General features: G+C 40.3%; 1 protein-coding gene across 8 annotated transcripts in view; it reads left to right on the top strand.

Moving 5' to 3' along the window:
* CPEB3 (cytoplasmic polyadenylation element binding protein 3) overlaps window positions 1–19599 on the top strand; it is a 164394-nt gene that overhangs the window by 93551 nt on the left and 51244 nt on the right. For 7 of the 8 annotated variants that reach the window (XM_064488220.1, XM_031461384.2, XM_064488223.1 and 4 more), the window contains 2 exons: window positions 2435–2602; window positions 4262–4351. In XM_064488220.1, the coding sequence (XP_064344290.1) occupies window positions 2435–2602; window positions 4262–4351 (258 nt within the window). The remainder of the gene's footprint in view (window positions 1–2434; window positions 2603–4261; window positions 4352–19599) is intronic. The other variant, XM_064488222.1, reaches the window with a different exon arrangement.

Below are 19599 nucleotides of genomic sequence, written 5' to 3'. Positions count from 1 at the left end.
ATTTGGAAATGGTGACTATCTGTTTGGTGCAGAAAGCATTGTGGGGCACAAGATCGAGATCAGTCAGCTAAACAGGCTGTGGTGTAGACTCATTGCACTGTTAGTCAGGGCAGGGATGATGGTGACCTGGACCAAGATGTTAGGACTGGAGATGGAGAGAACCAAATGGACTGAAGAATTATTTTTGTGGCTTGTGTTGGTAGGACTTAGTGAGAGATGGGTTAGATGTGGAGTGTGAAAGAAAGGGACGTCAAGGATGACTCCTAGATTCCTAGATTGAATTGAGCATGGGTAATAGTCACTTTTGACTGAGATTGCAGGGAATGCCAGAGGAGCAGGTTTGGAGGGAAAGGTCAAGAGCTGTTTTGAAAGTCCTTTCTTCTTCACCTTAGAAACTCCCACTCCCACAAGAGTCCGCTCAGAATTGCCCTCCTCTGAAATCCCTCTGAGGGTCCCCTGCCCATTTCCCAAAGAACAGTAAATTGTGCTCTTGTGTCATTAGGTAAAGTCTTCTCTGCGTACTTCTCTCTCTATTTTAGTTATATACTTGCTTATCTCTCTCACGAGACTTGACTTCATTGGCAGGGACTTCCAAATAACTATCTTACTTGTTTGCTGTTCCTGGAATGTGGATAAATATTTCTTCAAGTGTTTTCCACTGAGTTATGTATGTATGCTAAAGTTCCCTTTATCTTAAATCCAGGTAATGCAAGATGAAGCTATTTTACTGCAGAATTTTTCCCAGTCTGGGTATTCTAATATGGATTGTGAATTTCTGAGACGGGCATAAGATGTGCAGTGTTTTCCAATATTATTAGGTTCTCTTGACACCGTCCTCCACCAGCTCTTGTTTTCTGAGCATCTCATGTTACTAGTGTTGAGGGTAAGGGGTGGGGATAGGAACATAATGTGGGAAATGCTGATGGGGGTGTGTGCCTGTCAGAGTAAGCATGTAATTCACTGAGTGTGGACTACATGAAAAGCAAACCTGACAGCCGTGGGGGAACATTACTGGGTGTCTTTGGGAAGCTCAGTTTGCCTGCAGTTGCTGCAAACCTAGTTCGTTTACCCGCAATGAACAAAAGAGACATCAAGGGATGAGAATTTACTGTCTATTATTTGTCCTTGCCAGGCTCAAAAAGCTAGGTGACACGAGGTGACAAATTTTGTTCTGTTTCTTTGTAGCTAAGCTGGGAAGAGCTGAACAAAAAATTCTTTGGTCCTTTTATTTATTAACTCTCAACGTCAAAACAGTGCCTTTCTTATACCACCTGGGTTGTTCATAAAATAAATAGAGTTATATTAGTAACTATTTTTTTTATAAAAGAAAGAAATGGTCTGTATTTTTCTAAGGCTATTTATATTCTGTTTTAGAGAGTTGACTGTAGTGATGCAGAACCTAGGTCTCAGGGAAATATAGACAGCATAGACTAAATGGGGAAGACTGTCCTTTATTTTGAAGAGTGTATGAATTCATTTTAGAGGGAAATTTTTCTTTTTTTCAAAAATTAGAGCACTCAAGATAGCTCATTTTTAGAGTGGAACCTAGCAGAAAGTTTTACTAGGAACTAACTGACTTACCCAGGAAATATATATGTTTTTTTAAACTTAGATTTTATTTTGTAATGCTGGATGGCATTACTGTGTTAGATTTATTAACAGATTCTAACTGCTGGCATCTTCCTTATAGTCATGTGGAGGGGGTAAGTGCCTTTGCTCTGCAAGCTTTGTTTGGCTCTAGAGTTAACAATGAAAATAACTTGAGTGATACGAAATACAGGTTAGGTGAATAAAGATGTCATAACCACATCCACATCTATACTCCTACATCTTAATGCATGTGTTTTCATTTACTTGCCCCACCCTTTATTACTGCACATGTTTATTTCCAAATTGGAGTAGCTGGGAATGGCAGGGAAAACTTTATCATTTTTAGTCCGGCTGTCAGAGGAGTTATCAGCCTCTGTCATTAGTTTAATATTCCCTCGGCTCTCAGGGCCAATCTTTAGAACTGAACCTCTGAGGTCACCATAAAGAGCAATCAAAATCTGTGAATAGAGGTTACTTTTGTATTTATTTTAAGAAATGCCCGGGGAAAGGAACAATAACCACTGAATACTCTTCATAGCAGTGATAGGGACTGTATGAGTAAAATGTAGTGATTTTTTCTTTTTTTAGCAGCGAAAACAGATGCAATTTTTGTTGCTTCTTCCTTAATGCCAGTCCAGTCATTTCTGTGGTGTACCTACCTTTACACAAAAATGGTGGTATAAACTTGTCCAGACCTGGTAATCTGCAGTCGCTTATTCTCTTGAAAAAGTCACAGCTCAGGATATATTTTTTGGAATGCTTCACTCTGTGCTTTGGCTCCTAATAAAGCATGTGTTTTCCAGGAAAATAATTTTAACCGTAGAAACTCCCACATTTGTTTCAGGTCGGTCTTCTCTCTTTCCCTTTGAAGATGCCTTCCTGGATGACAGTCACGGCGATCAGTCCTTGTCATCTGGCTTAAGTTCTCCCACTCGCTGTCAGAATGGAGAGCGAGTAGAACGCTACTCTAGAAAGGTGTTTGTTGGAGGCCTTCCTCCTGACATCGATGAAGGTACTATGCATTCACTAACGACTTTATAAAGGCCAGATCTGTCATCTGTGTGAGCTGACCCTGCCTCTCCTCTCCAAGGTGGCTTTAGGACATTCATATCTCAGTGTCCAGAGATGAGAATGTTCGATAGATGGGGGGAGTGATAGATGGTGCACCTCAGGTCTGCTGTTCATATACTGCAGTCTCCCAACAGCTTCTCATTTCCTAGTTACTAATTTGGGGATACATTTAATAATGAGAGCTAATATTTATGGAACTCTTACTATAAGCGCATCAGTGTGCTAAATGCTTTATGTTGCATTATGCCATTTGATCTCCATGGCTGTCCTATAAGGCGTCTCCTACCAGCTCCATTTTGTAGATGAGGAAATTGAGGATCAGAAAGAAGCAGTTTATCCAGGGTTATGTAGCTAATGGTGCAGCTGGAATCAAATTCAGTTGGATTCCAGAGCTTTTGCTCATATCCATCACACCATTAGCATCTCATACTTTAATGTAGATCCCTGTTAATGAAAAACTCCCTCTTGCCTTTAAAAGAATGAAGACTAATTAGAACATTTCTTAGTAATGTTTTTGAGATACTACCAATCCAAAAGTGAGTTCCACTTATGCCTAAAGCCAATCAGTATGTAGTAGATTGTCAATAAATATTTGTTGAATGGATGAATGAAATAAAATTGTGACAAAGTTAACTCAAGGGAAAAAAACAACTGGAGTTCTCATAGACTTTAGATCTACTATAAAAACATTGTCAAAACAGAATTGTTTTGCCAGCATTATTCTAGATATGATGTTTGTCTAATTTGTCGTGATTTTCTTTTTTTCCATGATGGGAGAATAGTCTCTAAAATAGGTTTATCTTAGACTTACTGCTTTAAAGTTGTACGCAGCTGGAGACTCATTTCCCTCCAAACTGTTGTCGTACTGGTGTTAATTTCATCTGTAGATTTTTTTTTTCTTTAAGACAAAATGTTTGATCAAGGCTGAGAGAGTGGCAATTTAGGCCTGATTAGGAGCTTAGTTATATCCTTCTGCTTTAAGTCAAAGTCAGAAGGAAAAGATAAATGGGTTAAGCTATAATTTTTGAAACATTTTCCTTACAGGTTGTGTATTAGGAATGTATGAGAGAAAGAGAACTTTGACTTTTAACTTTTTCTTACCCCTAAGTAGAATTACCTACTTACTGTCTCTACTCCTCACCAAAAAAGTAGTACCTATTTCTAAAACACTCTTAAATTAATAATAATAACCCAAGATTAGTGATTTTAGAGATTATTTCATGCAAGTGCAAGTATATCTTAAACACTTGATGTTCTTTTGCCTTTTTTTCCTAAAAACTGAGAACATTCCTATTTTTAGAATCTCCTTCTTACTTGACAGAGAGGTCACCTTAGCTAATGTCAGATTCTTTTTCTTCCAAATTCTTCATGTCAGGCTTATTGGAAGTGAAAGGAAATGAATTATAGTTAGAAACATTCTGCATGGTTGACAGTGAATAACCCCTTAACGATGGTATTTCACTTAGTAAGTTTGAACTTCTGTAAAAATGCTTTAGAAAATAGCTCTCCAAACATTTTCAAATAAAAAGACATGTTTTATGATATTCTGTTTGCAGTATTTTTTTTTCTTTTTTGCTAAGATTCCTTCTTTGTTCTGTAGATGAGATCACTGCCAGCTTCCGCAGGTTTGGACCTCTCGTCGTAGACTGGCCTCACAAAGCTGAAAGCAAGTCGTATTTTCCTCCTAAAGGTAATGCACCTACAGTATCTCCACTGCCTGCCTGTTGGAGAGCTAGCATGAAGGTTCAAACAAAAGGCAGCCTTTTAACTCTTGAAATAGCTGTTGACTCCCCCCCCCCCCGCAATTAAGAAAACATTTTTATGTTGATCATCTTTTTGTGTTTGACTGTTTCTACTTGGAGACTGTTCTCCCAGGAGCATGCTGATTGTTTCATGGCATCTATTTTTTTGATAGTAAGCTCCTGTGCATCTGTTGTCAATGAGCCTGGTGCTAACTTTCCACTAATTGAGAGAGAAGACCTAGGGTTTTGAGGAATGTCAGCAATGGAGAAGAAAAGATTATTTTGAGTCAAATTTTATTTGTATCCCATAGCCCTCCCTGTGGTTTTATAGATCTTATAAATCCCAGACTTGGAAAAGCAAGTGGCTGAAGAATGACATTATATGAAATTACCTTTATCCATGTCTGTATCTTAAGTGACTTAGCCTGTTGAGAGGTAGAGGGCAAACTAGCAATGGACTCTTCACATGACCTTGCTTCCTTTATTTTGGGTAGGCTCTTTTGATGATTTATGAGGGCATGAAAATATATCACTTTGCTTATAGTTTATCATTTCTGTGGAATCTGGGGGACTTTTCTGATAGTAGTAATTTTGGGTATGTTCCTGGGTTTATATTGAAGAGTGTTTTGAGCTCAAGAGAAAGTTTTCTTCTTGTGTTATATTCTGTACGTTTCAAGGATGTCTTTCATCTCTAAGGAATTGTATTTTTGGTATGTATTAGCGTGTAGCAATGCCACAAGACGGGGGAGTCAAAATACTTGTCCTTCCTGTGCCTTGTATAGGGATCAAATTATAGCTCAACCTAGGAAACCGCAAGAGGCTTCCTTTTATGTCTGGTTTATTAGGTTTCTTTGTTACTTCTACTTCTCCCTACTCTCTCTATAGCCTATGAAAATGGTTTACTCACTAAATAAAGGCTGTTTGTTTGCTTTTAACATTTTTCTGCTAATCCTCTCCAATAATTTGCAAAATTAAAATTAAGTTTTATAGTAAGCAAAAAAGATAAAAATCTTCATGCTGATTATTTCAGTGAAGGAATATATTCACCACTTTGTGGTACATGTATGACACTGTTTAAAGAAACATATGTTTAAAACATGTTTTAAAGAGTGCTGATGGTTTGTTGAATCAGAGTAGTGGTATTTCAGTGAATGAATGAGTTCACCACACTGTGCTGCATGTCACATACTCTGTGAAGTCACATGTATAGAAGGATGCTTCTGTGAATACTGGTTGCACATGTGAACGAAGGCAGTGTTACTTCAGTGAAAGAACGTACTCACCACACTGTGGTACATGTAACATACTCTGTAAAATGACATGTATGAAAGGTATTTCTAACAGTTACAGTTGAAAAAAAAATCATTCTGAGAAGGTTACAAAAATGATTCTGGGATAAAAGATGTCAGATGATCATTGTAAAAAATAAAAATGAAGATAAGCATTTATGGTCATGTCCAAAGAATATTATCCCAAATCTGCCTCTATCAGAGGTAATCACAGTATATATTTCATTAAACATCCTTCTTATATCTCTTCATGAATATATGCATTTATATGAAATTTTAAATTTTAGGTAGATGGGATCACACTATACATGATGTTTAATAACCTGCATTTCCCCCCAGCAATGTCAACATCTTTCTATAAGAAGCCTACATTATCCTTAATCACCGTATTTTATTTAATCAGTCCTGTTGATGGACATTTAAGCTGCTTTCAGTTGTTTTCTCTCATTGATGATGCTTCAGTGAATGTCCTTGTGCCTGCACTTTTTTGCTTTTTATAATTGCCTCTTTGGGTGAATTTCCAGAAGTGAGGTACATGTTTAGACATATTGCCAAGCTGCCCTCAACAAAGATCATGCACATTTATGTTTCCATCAATGGTATTTGATTTACAAAACTCAGTTTTATTGAGGATCAGGAGATTTCAGTCTTCGCCAATCTGATGGTTAAAATAACATCTTTTTTGGCATTGTTTTTCTTTTACTGGCCATCGGAATTTATTATTTTACTTTTTTTACATTGAAATCTCATTTCTGTCTGGGATTTATAATGGAGTAAAGCCTCGAAAGGATCCAGCTATTTTTTCTAGATAGCATGCCAGTTGTCCCAGCAGTCATTCATTAGCATTGAGTATTGATTGGAAGGTCATCTCTCCTGTTTGTCTACATTTAGATTTCAAAGACTTAGTTTTTAAAAAAGGTTAAAGATTTCATTAGTAATTTTGTTTACATGTTAAAATGATAATTTGGGGAAAATATTGGATTAAATAAAATATATTAAAATTAACTTCACCTGTTTCTTTTTAAATGTAAACATTGGAAAATTTTAAATTACATAAATGACTCATGTATTTATTGGACAGCAGAACAGGGGTCAGCAGACTGTTTTTGTTTGTACGGCCTGGGAGCTAAGGATGGTTTTTATATTTTTAAGGGTTGTAAAAGCACACACACAGAGAATAGGTAACAGAGACCAAATGTGGCCCTAAAATCCCTTTACAGAGAATTTATTGACTCCTGTTCTAAAATGGCCCAGAGAATTGCTCATTTAGCTTCTGAGACATTCAGAACAAAAGAGGCAGTTGATTTCAGAGAAAGTCTGTATATTTGCTGACCTAAGCAATTATTAAATTTTTTCTTCTACTGAGTCAAATGCTTCCCTGCAGTCTTTACCCACTGATCAATTGTGTCCAATAAAGTAAAACAGAGCCAGTCATTGTGACATTTACCTCTTGGTACTTAACGGACTATCAGTTTCTCTTTAGTCTTCTCTTTTCCAAGTTAAATATTTTTACTCCTCTAGTCGTGCTTTAAGCCTAATGGTTTCTGGACCCACATTATTCTTGCCTGCCTTTTCTGTGTACATGCCATGTTTACAATATCTTACTTGAATTTGTTACTGAGAGATGACGAGAGAGCATTCGGGTTGGTATGAGCAGCACAGAGTCGAGCAGCTCTGTGAACTCTGTGGTGTGGGTCCCACGCCTGTGTAACGGCGTAACAATGTACAGCATTAGAGCTGGGGCCCTTATTTTATAGCTGAGGTTGAGTGTTGAGATGGACTAGTGAGAGCCAGGCCAAGAAGAGAATCTGGATCTTCTGATTCTGGTCCTCAAGCTTGCATCCTCAGAGAGCAGATTGCCTTTCTGGTGATTTTGGGGTCAAGGAGGAGAAATAATTATACTGTTGGCTCCTGTTGTGTTTTGCTCTCAGCCAAAGTCTGATTGACCTATTTTGGGAGAACCTAAAGAAATGTTGGTGTTATTCCAAGATTGAAGTAACTTTGAGAATCCATGCCCATTGCTTTGAACATTGGGAACATCTAAGTAGGTTCACCCCAAACTATTCTGTGCCTTTTAATAATGCCCCCTCATGCTGTTTCTACTTTTCCTTAAATTCCTTAGGTTTTAATTTAGGTCAGTGCCTTCTTGGTGATGCCCTTCTTGCCAGTGATACTTTTCTTAGGTCACCTCAGCTTGGCTATAAGGTGCAGTTTCTTTGGCTGCCCATTTTAGTCTTATGTGTAAGTAGAGAGGAAAACATGAAATATCCACTGTTAAATCTTTCGGCCTTTTTCTCAGAAAGTGTGTACCTAATGAAATAAACAGAATCATTCATTTATCCAGCAGGTTTACCTGTACAGATGTGGAGTAGGGTTTGTAAAATTATGACCATTTTAGTGGACTATGGAGAGCTTAGTATCCATGTAGAGAAACAGTGGCCAAGCACCTGAGCTGTCCCCTTAGGTGTTGTTGGGCCAGTAGTAGGAGGTGATGGAGAGTGAGTTTCTCCAGCACGAGGCCACTGAGGCCTTTGATCAACTATTTGTGGATGCAGAGCCCTCTGGATCAATTTGTCTGTGGGCCACAGCAGGTGGTTGCTTGGTGTCCTCCAGGGCACCACTGAGAACCTGGAAGGCATCAGAAAGCATGGCAGTCAGACTGCATCTCTACAGGATGTATTCTCGGACCTCATGAACTTACAGTCCCATGGTGGAGATAAGAAAATAGTCAAACAGTCACAGAATAACACAATTAATTACAGACTAGTAGTTCTCTAAGGGAGAAATGGAGAGTGTGGTGACTTAAAAAAAGGGACATAGGTTTGGATTGGGGATATGGAGAGAGCTTCTCTGAGAAAACAGCAAACCTGAAAATTGAGTTAGCTAGAAAGTGTAGGGAAGGAAGTTCCAAGCAGAGGAGTACCATATGGGAAATAGTGAGTGTGAAAGGGGCTTCAGTACCTTTGAAGAAATGAAGGAAGTGTGGTTGGAAAGTTTTGAGGGAGAAGAAAATGATGCAAAAGAAAGCCTTGAAGAAGTATTTTTTTTTCCCTTCCTTGAATTGCTTTAGTCCCCCAGAGACAGATGTAAAGGCATTTGTATGGTGTTTGTCTTTGAGGTGGAGGGAGAATGAAGTTGGGTCAAGTAGAAATAGCAGTTTAAAATACTTTCAAATAGCTGTTGATAAAGATTGAAGCGAAGTCTTGTTTTGTGTTTTCTATATTTGGTTCTTGATGATGAAAAGAAATCCAGTTCTAATCAAAATATTGAGGAAAAGTTTCCTGAGATTGCATTCTCATGCTGTTTAGTTCTGAAATAGTAGAGTTGAAATTGTGAGTCCTGGAAAGAGAGGATCTCCCAAATGTTAGTGCATGAACTGAATCCTGTTTTCATACAAAATACTTACTAACAGCATTATGTACATAGCAGCTTGCGTGCAGGTAATTTGAAGATAGTTATTGCAAAGGGATGGTGAGAGAACAGAATAAATGCAAACAGAGGGCCCAGGTCCTGGTGCAAATGGTCATGCAGCACTGGGGACATCAGTCCATCTAATATTTGTTGCACATCAGTCCGTGGAAGAGTCTACTGTTTGGCCTTGTGGGGGATCTAGAGAAGACATCATTCTTGTTTTTGAGAAGGCTGCAGTTTTCCAGAGAAGACATGAAAATACAGATGAGAAACATTAAGTAATGGTAAAGAGCATGGATTCTGGAACAGACTTGCTGAGCTACCCTGCGTATTAGTTGTCTGACCTTAGGCGTGCTATTGAACCTTACTTTTCCTTAGTTTCATCACCTGCGAAAGAGGGATAATAAGAGTACCTACTTTATAAGGTTGTGATGAAGGTTAAAATGAGTACATCCATGTGGAGTGCTTAAAATAGCCCCAGCATACAGGAGGTTTTATGAGTGATGTTATTTTTATTGAAATACAGATGAACTTACAGTTAATGACAAGTGAGTAAAAACTATTCTCTGCATCCAGAGGAAGAATAGATTACTGTGGGTTGTGCAAGAGCTTGGTCTCAAAAGCTGAACAGGAAAAGAAGAGGCAGAAATTGCAGGGGGCTAGAATAATGATAATTGGGACGGCTAACATTTACTCAGGGCTCATTGTGAACTGGGCAGTGGGTTACCATTTTCTACACTTAATCTAATTTAATCTTCCCAACTCCACAAGGTAGGCACCCTTATTATTCCCATCTTAAAGAGTAAGAAACAGGCTTAGAGGAGAGTAATTCATCCATAGTCCTGTGTTAAATGATAGGACTGGGATTTTAGCCCAAAAAGGCTGACCTCAGCGCCCCAAGTTTCTTAAATATGGCACCACTCTGTTGTCGTTAGGCAATAAGGATGGCCTGGAGGTAGGTGTCTTCAAGGCAGGCTTTAATTAAGGCGGGGTTATGTGGTAGCCTCACTGCCAGGCCGAGGACTGAGGCCCAGTAGGGCTCTCTGGAGGCCAGGTGGCTTTGGATTTTGTGTTTTCCCTGTTATTCTTTCTGCCTGTCACTGAATCTATTCTTTTAAGGGAAAGAGGCCCCAGGGGCCCTAAGCCCCAGCCCAAGCCCTTACGGGTTTTAAAATTAATTAATTAATTAATTCCTTTGTGCCTTACCCCCTGAGCTCCAGGGAGGGGTCCCACTCACCCTGTCCTCTCTCTGAAGCCCAGGCTGCTTCTTGGCTGGCAGGCACTCCCGTGCCATTTAGCTGTGGATAATCCTGGCTGGGAGAAGTAGGGCAGAGCTACCAGCCCCACTCTCCCAAGCAGTCCTTTAGCCTCTTTTTTACGTCTTATTTATTCGTGTGTGTGTGTGTGTGTGTGTGTGTGTGTGTGTGTGTGTGTGTGTGTTGGTTGCTTTCTTTTTGTAAGACTCCAGAGTGTTGTGTATGGTTTCTCTTCACAGCCCAGCTTCCCCATGGGCACTTCCACGAAGAGAGGGGATTTCTCAGAAAACGAGAGGGAAATCCCTTAGAGCAGGGAAGGGCGGTGCCTGCTAGCTGTTGTGGACCTTCCTGAGAAATAAATATCCCCTAAGTCAGGAGTACGGGCTCAGCATACACAGGAATGAAATGCCATTTGCAGCAACATGGATGGGCCTAGAGATTACCACACTAAGTGAAGTAAGTCAGAGAGAGTAGTCAGACAAATATCATATGACTTAGCAAGTAAGTCAGACAAATACGATATAGTAATGCTTATATATGGAATCAAAAAAAAAATGATACAAATGAACTTATTTAAAAACAGAAATAGGTTTACAGACATAGAAAACAAATTTATGGTTACCAAAATGGAAAGGGGAGGGGATAAATTAGGAGTTGTGGAATTAACAGATATAAAATAGATAACCAACAAGGACCTACTATATACAGCACAGGGAACTATGTTCAATATCTTGTAATAATCTGTAATGGAAAAGAACCTGGAAGAGAATAGATTTACATATGGTATATGTATAACTGAATCACTTTGTGTACACCTGAAACTGGCACAACATTGTAAATCAATTATACTTCAATTAAGAAAAAAAAAATGCAGGCTTTGGAGTAAGCTGTCTGGGTTGGATTCTTGCTCTGTCACTTCCATTGCTATATCTTTGGGCTGATTATGAGTCTTTTTAAACCTCTTTTCTCTTTTTTTTAATCTACATAATGAAAACAATAATACCACTTCTGGGTTTTTATGAGGATTAAATGAGATAGTGCACATAGAATACTTTCAGTGTCCAGATATCATTGAAGACTTCTTTTTTTTTAAAGCAAGAGGGGAAGTTGGACTTTTTATTTGGTTTTGGTTTTGGTTTTTTTAGCCAGAGTCAGAAAAACCGTTTAGGAATTTTCTGTAATCAAGTTCATAAGAAGTAATAAGGACAATGAAATCCTAAGATAGTAGCATTGAGGTATTATTAGAATGAGGAGAGAAAGGCCAGGGGTCTCAGTGGTAGAGCAGATCGTGATGACGATAGATTTGATGGCAGGGCTGTGCTGCAGTTCCTTCCCCGGAGTGGGAGAATCATGACGCTGCTGTTGAATGGAGAAGAGTCAGTAGAAAGAAAACCAGTTTGGTGTCGTGTTGATTCGATTAAAGACATGTAGAGTTTGGCATGTTAGAGCATCCTATGGGAGAGGAAATTCCTAATGGGGAATTGGAATGGTGGCTAGAGAGTTTGGGAAAAGAGACGGGAGCTGGAGATACACGTTTCTTGAGAGTCATCTTTACAGAGAAGAGGGAGAAAACGAAAAGCAGTTAATCAGCAAATTTTGTGAGGAACCAGAAAGAAAAAGAGGACATGGCAGTGGAAGTGTGGGTGAGTGAGGGACTGAGAGCGTGTCTGGCTACGGAGGCTAAAGGAAAGAAGCTTCAAGAAAGAACAGCCAGCACCACCAGATATCGCAGGGTCACTGAGGAGTCCTTCTTGGACTAGAGATGCGTGTGGCCCTCTTGTCAAGTACACGATCACAGTCATTTCTATTGTTATCCTAATTCTAGGCCTTAATATTGTAATGAAGTAGTAGAATCAGTACAGAGCAATCTGGTTTGAAGTGAGCAAGTGTTATTTTATAAGCAGTAAGAGTAATCCTGCCTCCCTAGCAGAGCCAACCGTCATCGTTTTTGTTTTCCTCTAGTCTATATTCATATGTATCTTTTTTTGTTGAGGGTTAATAATAGCAGAGATACAGTTTTCTGTTCTCTTTTCTCCCATGTTTCTGGTTAATTTTTATATTTTTTAAGTGACTGCCTAACCCATTGTTCCACCACAGTTTACTTGCTTGTGGGTCATGTAGGCTATTATAAATAATGCTTCTGTTAATATATCCCTGTGTATAGTTTTTCTTTCATAGGATTTTCTTTGGGATAAATTTGCAGCAGAAGCTTAACCAGAGTTAAAAGAAATGAAAATCTTAATGACTCCGGATTTGCTATCACATGGCTTCCCAAAGCAATTTTCTTTATGAAGTTTATGCTAATTTGGACATCTGCAGTGCATTTTTTTGCTTAGTTCCAAGTCAGATAAATGGTACACTGCAGTTGCGGACTTACCTTTTTGCCTGTGGGTTTGGAATAAATGGACTTCTGCAGAAACCAGGAACCACAGTGGTATGAATCTTGTACTTAAAGCGTTTAAACCTTTTTCTCTTGGGTCTCATCTGTTGAATCTTGGGTGTTACTTGACATCATGTCGTATCGTTCTCTGCCTTCCCTTCCCTGGCCACACTGACTTCTTTGCTGTTCTTTGAGGTAAACTAAAGCTTCTCAGGGCCTTAGTACTTCCTTTTGTCTGAAGCCAGCTTCCCCCAAATTTCTGAATGGGCTGCTTTTCTCTTCCCTTTGACAGACTCCTGCTCAAATGTCGCCTTAGCAGAGAATCTTTTCTGACTTTCTTGTCTAACATAGTAGCCCCTCTGCCCTCTTGCTCTCTATTTCTCCTACCCTCATTTTATTTTTCCTCAAAGTACATATCATGACCTAAAAAAAAATTGTATGTGTTTTTCTGTCAGTTTTCCAAGTTGGAATGTAAGTTTTATGAGCGCAGAGATTTTTACGTTTTGCTCACTGTTCTGCACTCAGCACCTCGCACACCTGCCTCAGTGGCTCGCCCTCAGATATTTGTTAAGTGGATGAATTTTATCTTTGCAGATGATGAGTTCATTACTTGTTTGCAGAGTAGAGCCCATCAAATTTTAGAGCTAGAAAGTTCCTTAATGAAAGTCTCATTCTAATACAACCTTTTTTAAAAAACTGAGACTCAAAGACGTGAAGTGTCTTTTCGTAAGAGCACACAGCTGTTATTAGATAGGCTTGAACCTGGCAGACCAATAGTTGATACTATTTTTACCTGGTGAATTATAAAGGAAATAGTTTTTTTTGTTGTTTGTTTTGCTAGTGTTTATCATTTGTGGGCATGGAGGATAGGTTTAAACTATATAAACTGATAAGTTATGCTGTTATTTACAAGGCTGGATTATATATAAAAGTTAGCAATTTAATTTCTATGACACATGGTAGGCTTCCACAGGTATTTAAAAGTGAAGGTGGTCCTTGGCTTCTCCCTGAATTCTTCTGTTCTGTTGGCCATATTCACATAGCTATTTCCAAAGACCTGGGTTAGATTGAGGCTGTTGGTCTGAGCTGCCCTTTAGCTGTGGCTTAACCTTGGGGTTCTGCCTCTTGGGCGATGCCACACCATTTCTGGACATGAGTGCACTGCTTAGTAGTAGAATTTGACTACAAGGATCAGTGAGTTCTCTTGTGCTACTTCAAATCAGGGATGTGGTTATGAGTGACAAGGGAAGTCCCAAAATAGGAGCCAGGTGTCATGGAGACTGTGCCTGGGGGTGGCAGGCTGTGGGGATTCGAACAGTGGGAGCTGTTAATTCTTCACTGTCGTGTTCCACCATTATCATGACTCAGCTCTGTGCTCCTCTCTGTGCTTCCAGCAGGTAAACTGCTTTCATAATTCTACTGAATTACAGAAGGAGAGAATTCGATTGGCTTGGTTCATCTTTTAACCCCTAGATGTGACATGGGCCATCCTAACAATAGTGGCCTTAGAATCCTTGACTGTTTAATTAAAAAAAACCAAAAAACCCAGCTTAGTTCCACTTCCTTGAGCATGGGGCTGGGAATGTGGCAGCTTGGAAGATAAGCTGGGGAGAGCAAACTTTTATGATGATAGATGTGTTTAGCATAACCTCCCTCATTGCCTCCTTGAAGAACAGCCTATATCAAAGTGGCTATCACTGAGCTACGAAAAAATGTCTGCCCACTCTGAGCTTCCACCTCTGCTTCTGCACTAAGCAGCTGCTCCTGATTCTGCCAACAGTCTCACCTCTTGTGGTGGGGCTGGGGCCAGGGAGAGGAGTTGGCATCTCTTGGGCCGTGAGCACAGCTGCACTGCCACTGTTGGCAGAGGCCGCTGGGGCCAAGGCAAGGACAGCAGCCTGCTGCAGATGTTGGACAGGCAGTTGGCCACATGGCTGTGAAACTTGTGTTCAGAAGTTGGCGATGCTGGCAGCGAAATGAACGAGGCTGTCATCCTCAGCCCAGAAGGAAACCGGCTTCAGCTCCAGCAGTTCATGTGCACAGCCAGGTGACGGGGAACAGTAACAGACACGCATATTATGCAAGAGTGACCTATGCCTTACACTCTGATGATGCCCGCCTACCTTGAGGAAAGTGTGTACTTCTCAGTGGCTCTCTTTCCTGATGATCATGTTATTTCCTTTGCACTGGCTGGGCTGACTTGACTGCTAGTCCTTGTGAGCAAGGTCATGCAGTTGTGGAAGTTTATACAATACCAGCGTGGTTTGTGAACCTGGCATAAGCCAGGCCACGTGGGATTCAGACTGACTTTGAGCTGACCTTAGCTAAGGCTTGGGATGCTGTTGGAAGAACAGGAAAGAGGGTTGTACTTGAAATGGGCAAAATAGGTCATTATGACGCTGCAGTGGGCTGGGTTCACGGCATCTATTTCTTTTTCCTTGAGTTGGTCTAAATCTGGCTTTGGAAAGTTTTCAAGCTTCACATGTGTTTTTTTCTCCGTAGCATAGCTTGAATAGAAATGTCAGTGTTGTTTTAGGCCCTTTTTCCACCTTCTGATCAAGTTGGGAACCTAGTGGAGCTTTAGTCTGTGCTTAACCTTTTGCTTATTAACTTTTTGCAGTTTGTAAGCTTTTGAGTAATACTTTGTCCTTTTTCTTTTTAAAGACACAGGTACTGGCTTACAGTACTCATACTCTTTGGTGGATTATGAATCCTATATTTTAATATTTATTTGATTGAAGCTTTCATTCTCAGGATGGATTTTCTTGTGAAAACATGGAAACTGCATTTCAGAGCAGCAAGAGTGGGCTTCTTGCTCTGTTTTGTCCTGTTTTGACAGATGGAGCTGCATTCTATTGATTGTTTTAAAAGCTTAGCACAGCCTCAGTTTAAACTGTTCTATTTAACACCTATCTCTTTTGCATTGTATTAAAGGTGAAGAGTTAGTAAGAGTTAGTCTTTGATTTCGAAGCATTGATAGTTTTGGGGACTGTAGAGAAAGAAGTGGGCAGTAAGAATGTTCAGGCCACAGGACAAAGCCATGTAAATAACAGAGACATCTTGTATTCTGTCACAGCAGTATCTGTGCCCTGCCCAGGCAGAGACTCTGGAAAGCGGGGGATGCTTTTAGTTCAGAGAAGACAAACCCCCCCCCCCCATGAGAACTTTCTTTGGAAGAGAGTAAATTTCAGGCACTGAAGCGGCAGGTGCACATTTGGTAGGCTGAGGCAGAGAGAATGTTTCAGAAGAGGTGTAGCTCGGGACAGGACTTGCTGACAAGAATTGCATAGGGGTGAGGCTCTGAGCAAGTGAGACCAACAGAGGATATGTAATTTGAAAGAGTTCCCAATGGGAAGCTGACTGAGAGGACCTGGTGAAAAATTTTGAAAGCTGAGAACAAAGACTTGGGGTGTCTTTCAAAATAGAATGGATAGCCTTAGTCTTGAGAAGAGGAGATGGTGGCACAGAGAAAACCCGTCGGCAGCAGCATTAAGAACTCATCAGAAAAGTATTAAACTGCTAGGAGGAGGAGGAATTCAATTGTCAAAGTTCAGGCAATATATATACAGGGCCAGATTAAAGCGTCATCAGCAGGCAAGTGTCTACCGGGTTAAAATTTAGAATTTGCCAACTGTCTGATGCTGAATGAGGCAGGGCATCACACAGTGGGGCAAGGACTAGATATTTGTGGCCTCTGACGTGGACATTAGCAGTTACTAGTTGTATGACCTTGAGCAAGTTATTTAATCTCTGAACCTCAGTTTACTCATCCAAGTTAATACTACTCACTGAGATATTCAAAGGATTATGTGAGACAGTGTACATATGCATCAGCACAGGCTTAATAGGTGTCAAATAATATTAGTGTCCTTCCCCCTGATGAAAATGTGATGTTCACTAAAAATAAACTGCCCAACCGGTTTGACCAGTTCCTGCCCACACCCCTAGTCTGGTCTCAGTTTTCTTGGTCAGGTGATTGTTGGAACTGACCGTGACCAGAACTGACAGGTTGGCAGACCTCACAAGGACCTCTTTATATACGGAATGTGTGGTTACATAAACAGAGCAGACTTTAAGCCCAGATGCCCTGGGTCACGGCACTGGGCTGCAGGACTTTACTGAGAACACAGGGAGCAGACTGCCAGTTTTTGACTCTGAGGTGGTTCTACCCATCAGACTTGTTTTCTTGTCCATTTGCACCTTCCCTGCCTCCACCTGCCAAACCACAAGCCCACCAAGAAACAGTTGCTAGTGTAATAGAAAACACAAAACAGGCTAGAACCAAAACATTTGAGCCTCAGCCCTATGTGGTAAATATAGTCAAAGAAATAGGTAGGTTCTGAACCCAGAGGGAATGTTTAGGAACCCATGGACATACCTGCTGAGTCATCTCTGCATCTTAACTTAGGCTAAATCCTTCCCTTGGAATGTCCTCCATTTTTTCACCTGTGTCAAACCATTAAGAGCTGGCTCCTATGCCACCACCAACAGAAAGTCTCCCCTGATTTCTCTGTCCACGTCTTCACTGAAAGATCTGTCTTCCTTCTATGAAGTCCAACTTTTGAAGATACGTTTTAGGAAATACCTCTAAGGGTCCTTAATGCATTATTCCTGGATTAGCGTTCTCTGTGTACTTATTCTTCATGGACTGGTTTATAAATTTCTTGAGAACAAGGGCTTGCTCATGTCAGTATTCCCCTGCAGTGCCTAGGGTGCATAGGAAGTGTTCGGTTATTCTTGGAGATCTGATGTTCTTATCCAAGAGGAGAGTGAAGAAGGGATCCAGTTCAGAGACCTACTGTGTTTTCCAGGCAGCAGGTGGGAAACCGATGAGCTGTTTCATCTCTCCCCGCCCACCTGTACTCTAACTGATGAGCTCTGTGAACTCTACTCACTGTTTTCCAAATGATCTGACCCTTTGACCCTTCCAAGCCTTGGCCTGTGCTCTTTCCTGAACTTGGAATGCCCTTCTTTACTAGAAAAGTACTTATCCTCCAGCCCGGATATGGTCTTTGCTCTATGGCTTTCCCTGATGTTTGGACGCCTCTGCTCCATGTATCTCTCACCAGTGTCCTATAGGACATAACCCAACCTCGCCCTTTCCTATTTTCTTAGTCACATATTTACAAGCTGAGCTTTTCCAGGGCAGGGTTCTTCCTTGGCGTATTCATCTTTGTGGCTTCATGTAGCTAGTATCATGCTGTGTATCTCCTAAACAATTTTGGTTCTATTGAAATGGATCCAAAGACAAAGACTCCTGAGGCAAACCAGGTAAGTCCTCTGACCTGAAAGCCAAGGTCAGGGAGAATGTTTGGAACAGACTTCCCTGTGCCAAAAAAGGTCTGAACTCATGCAGCTCTGGCTGGAGAGGTGCCCTTCAGGTCTCTCTAGGAAGGTCACAGGAAATCAGGGAGCCTGGATTCTGTGCAGGGAGAGATCCAGACCTTGAATCCTTGCTCCTGGGGCTGATCTCACGCTGTAAGAAACTGGCCCTGCCTTGGTCAGTCACCGTTTCGTGAATGCAGCCGTAGCTCAGGGCACAGCTCTGCAAGCCGGAATGGTTTTCCCTCTGTGGTCAATGCTTGAAACATAGAAATCACTAAGAGCATTAGCTGATTTTAAGAACTAGCAGATCTTTCAAAAGATCACAAACTCTTCAGAGAGTGGGAGATTACATTACCTCCTTCTCCGGAAAGGCCTTGTGGTTTTAATTTCTTTCCACAAATTTTTATTTTGAAAAATTTCAAAACCTACAAAAAGTTATAAGAATGGTACAGTGAACACGTACATCACCTTCCTCTAGACTTGCCAGTTGTTAGCATTTTGCCATGTCTGCCTTCTCTTTGTTTCTGTCAGTATGTGTGTATGTACGTTTGTATATTTTGAGGAACCATTTAAGAGCAAGTTGTAGCCCTCAAGCCTCCTTGCTCCTAATGCTTTATCATATGTCTTCTGAGAGCAAGAAGTATCCAGGCTGTTCTAGTAATGTCATTGAGAGCTGGTTTTTGTTGCTTTTTTTTTTTTTTCAGGATCCAGTCAAAGTCTAGCCTTAGGTTTAGTTGTCATGTCTCTTTACTCTCCTTTAATTTAGACAGTTTCCTAGACTTTTTGTCTTTTGCATCATTTGTAGAGTTTGCGTTGAATGTTTTATAGAATACCACTTAATTTAAAATGACAGTTTGTTTCCTCATAATGAGATTCAGGTGAAACACTGTTAGCGGAGAGACTGCGTGGATGACGTGCTGCGTTGAGGACATAATGCAGGAGGCAGGGTTTGCCCTATGTTTGGTGACACTAAGTGTGATCATTTGGTTAAGGTGTTGTCTGCCAGATTCCTCCACTGTAAAAGTAGCTCTTTCTTCCTTTGCAAATACTGATTAGTCTTTGATAACTTAAGATTGTATGAATCTGTTGTATCCCCTCCCAGATTTACCCAGTGGTTTTAGCATCCATTGAAGATTCTTGCTCAAGTTGATAATTAGTGTGATAGTGATGTTCATTTTATTATAATCTTATTTACTTCAGTGAGATCTGCTCTTTAACTCCCTCAAGAGCATTAATTCTAAGTATACAACGTAAAAATACATTGAAAACCAATAAGCATCTTTACTGAATAGGAAAATTTGATTGACTTAAAGCTAAATCCGAACTTCTGATTATTTTGAAATTCATCATTTCAACTCTTCTTAATATAGTTTTGTGGGCTTTGGAGCAAATATATCTACATAGTTCTTAGGGCAAAAGCACAGGCGACCACTTCTTGCCACTAAACCACTGTCAAATGATCACTGTTACAAAGGTGACAATAGACAAGTACTTATTTGCTAGTGATACTGAACATTCTATCTTATCATTTTTAG

The sequence above is a fragment of the Camelus dromedarius genome, chromosome 8, assembly GCF_036321535.1.
Source record: "Camelus dromedarius isolate mCamDro1 chromosome 8, mCamDro1.pat, whole genome shotgun sequence".
Taxonomy (NCBI): domain Eukaryota; kingdom Metazoa; phylum Chordata; class Mammalia; order Artiodactyla; family Camelidae; genus Camelus; species Camelus dromedarius.
The sequence above is the reverse complement of the archived record's forward strand: the minus strand, read 5'-3'. Positions and strand labels throughout refer to the sequence as shown.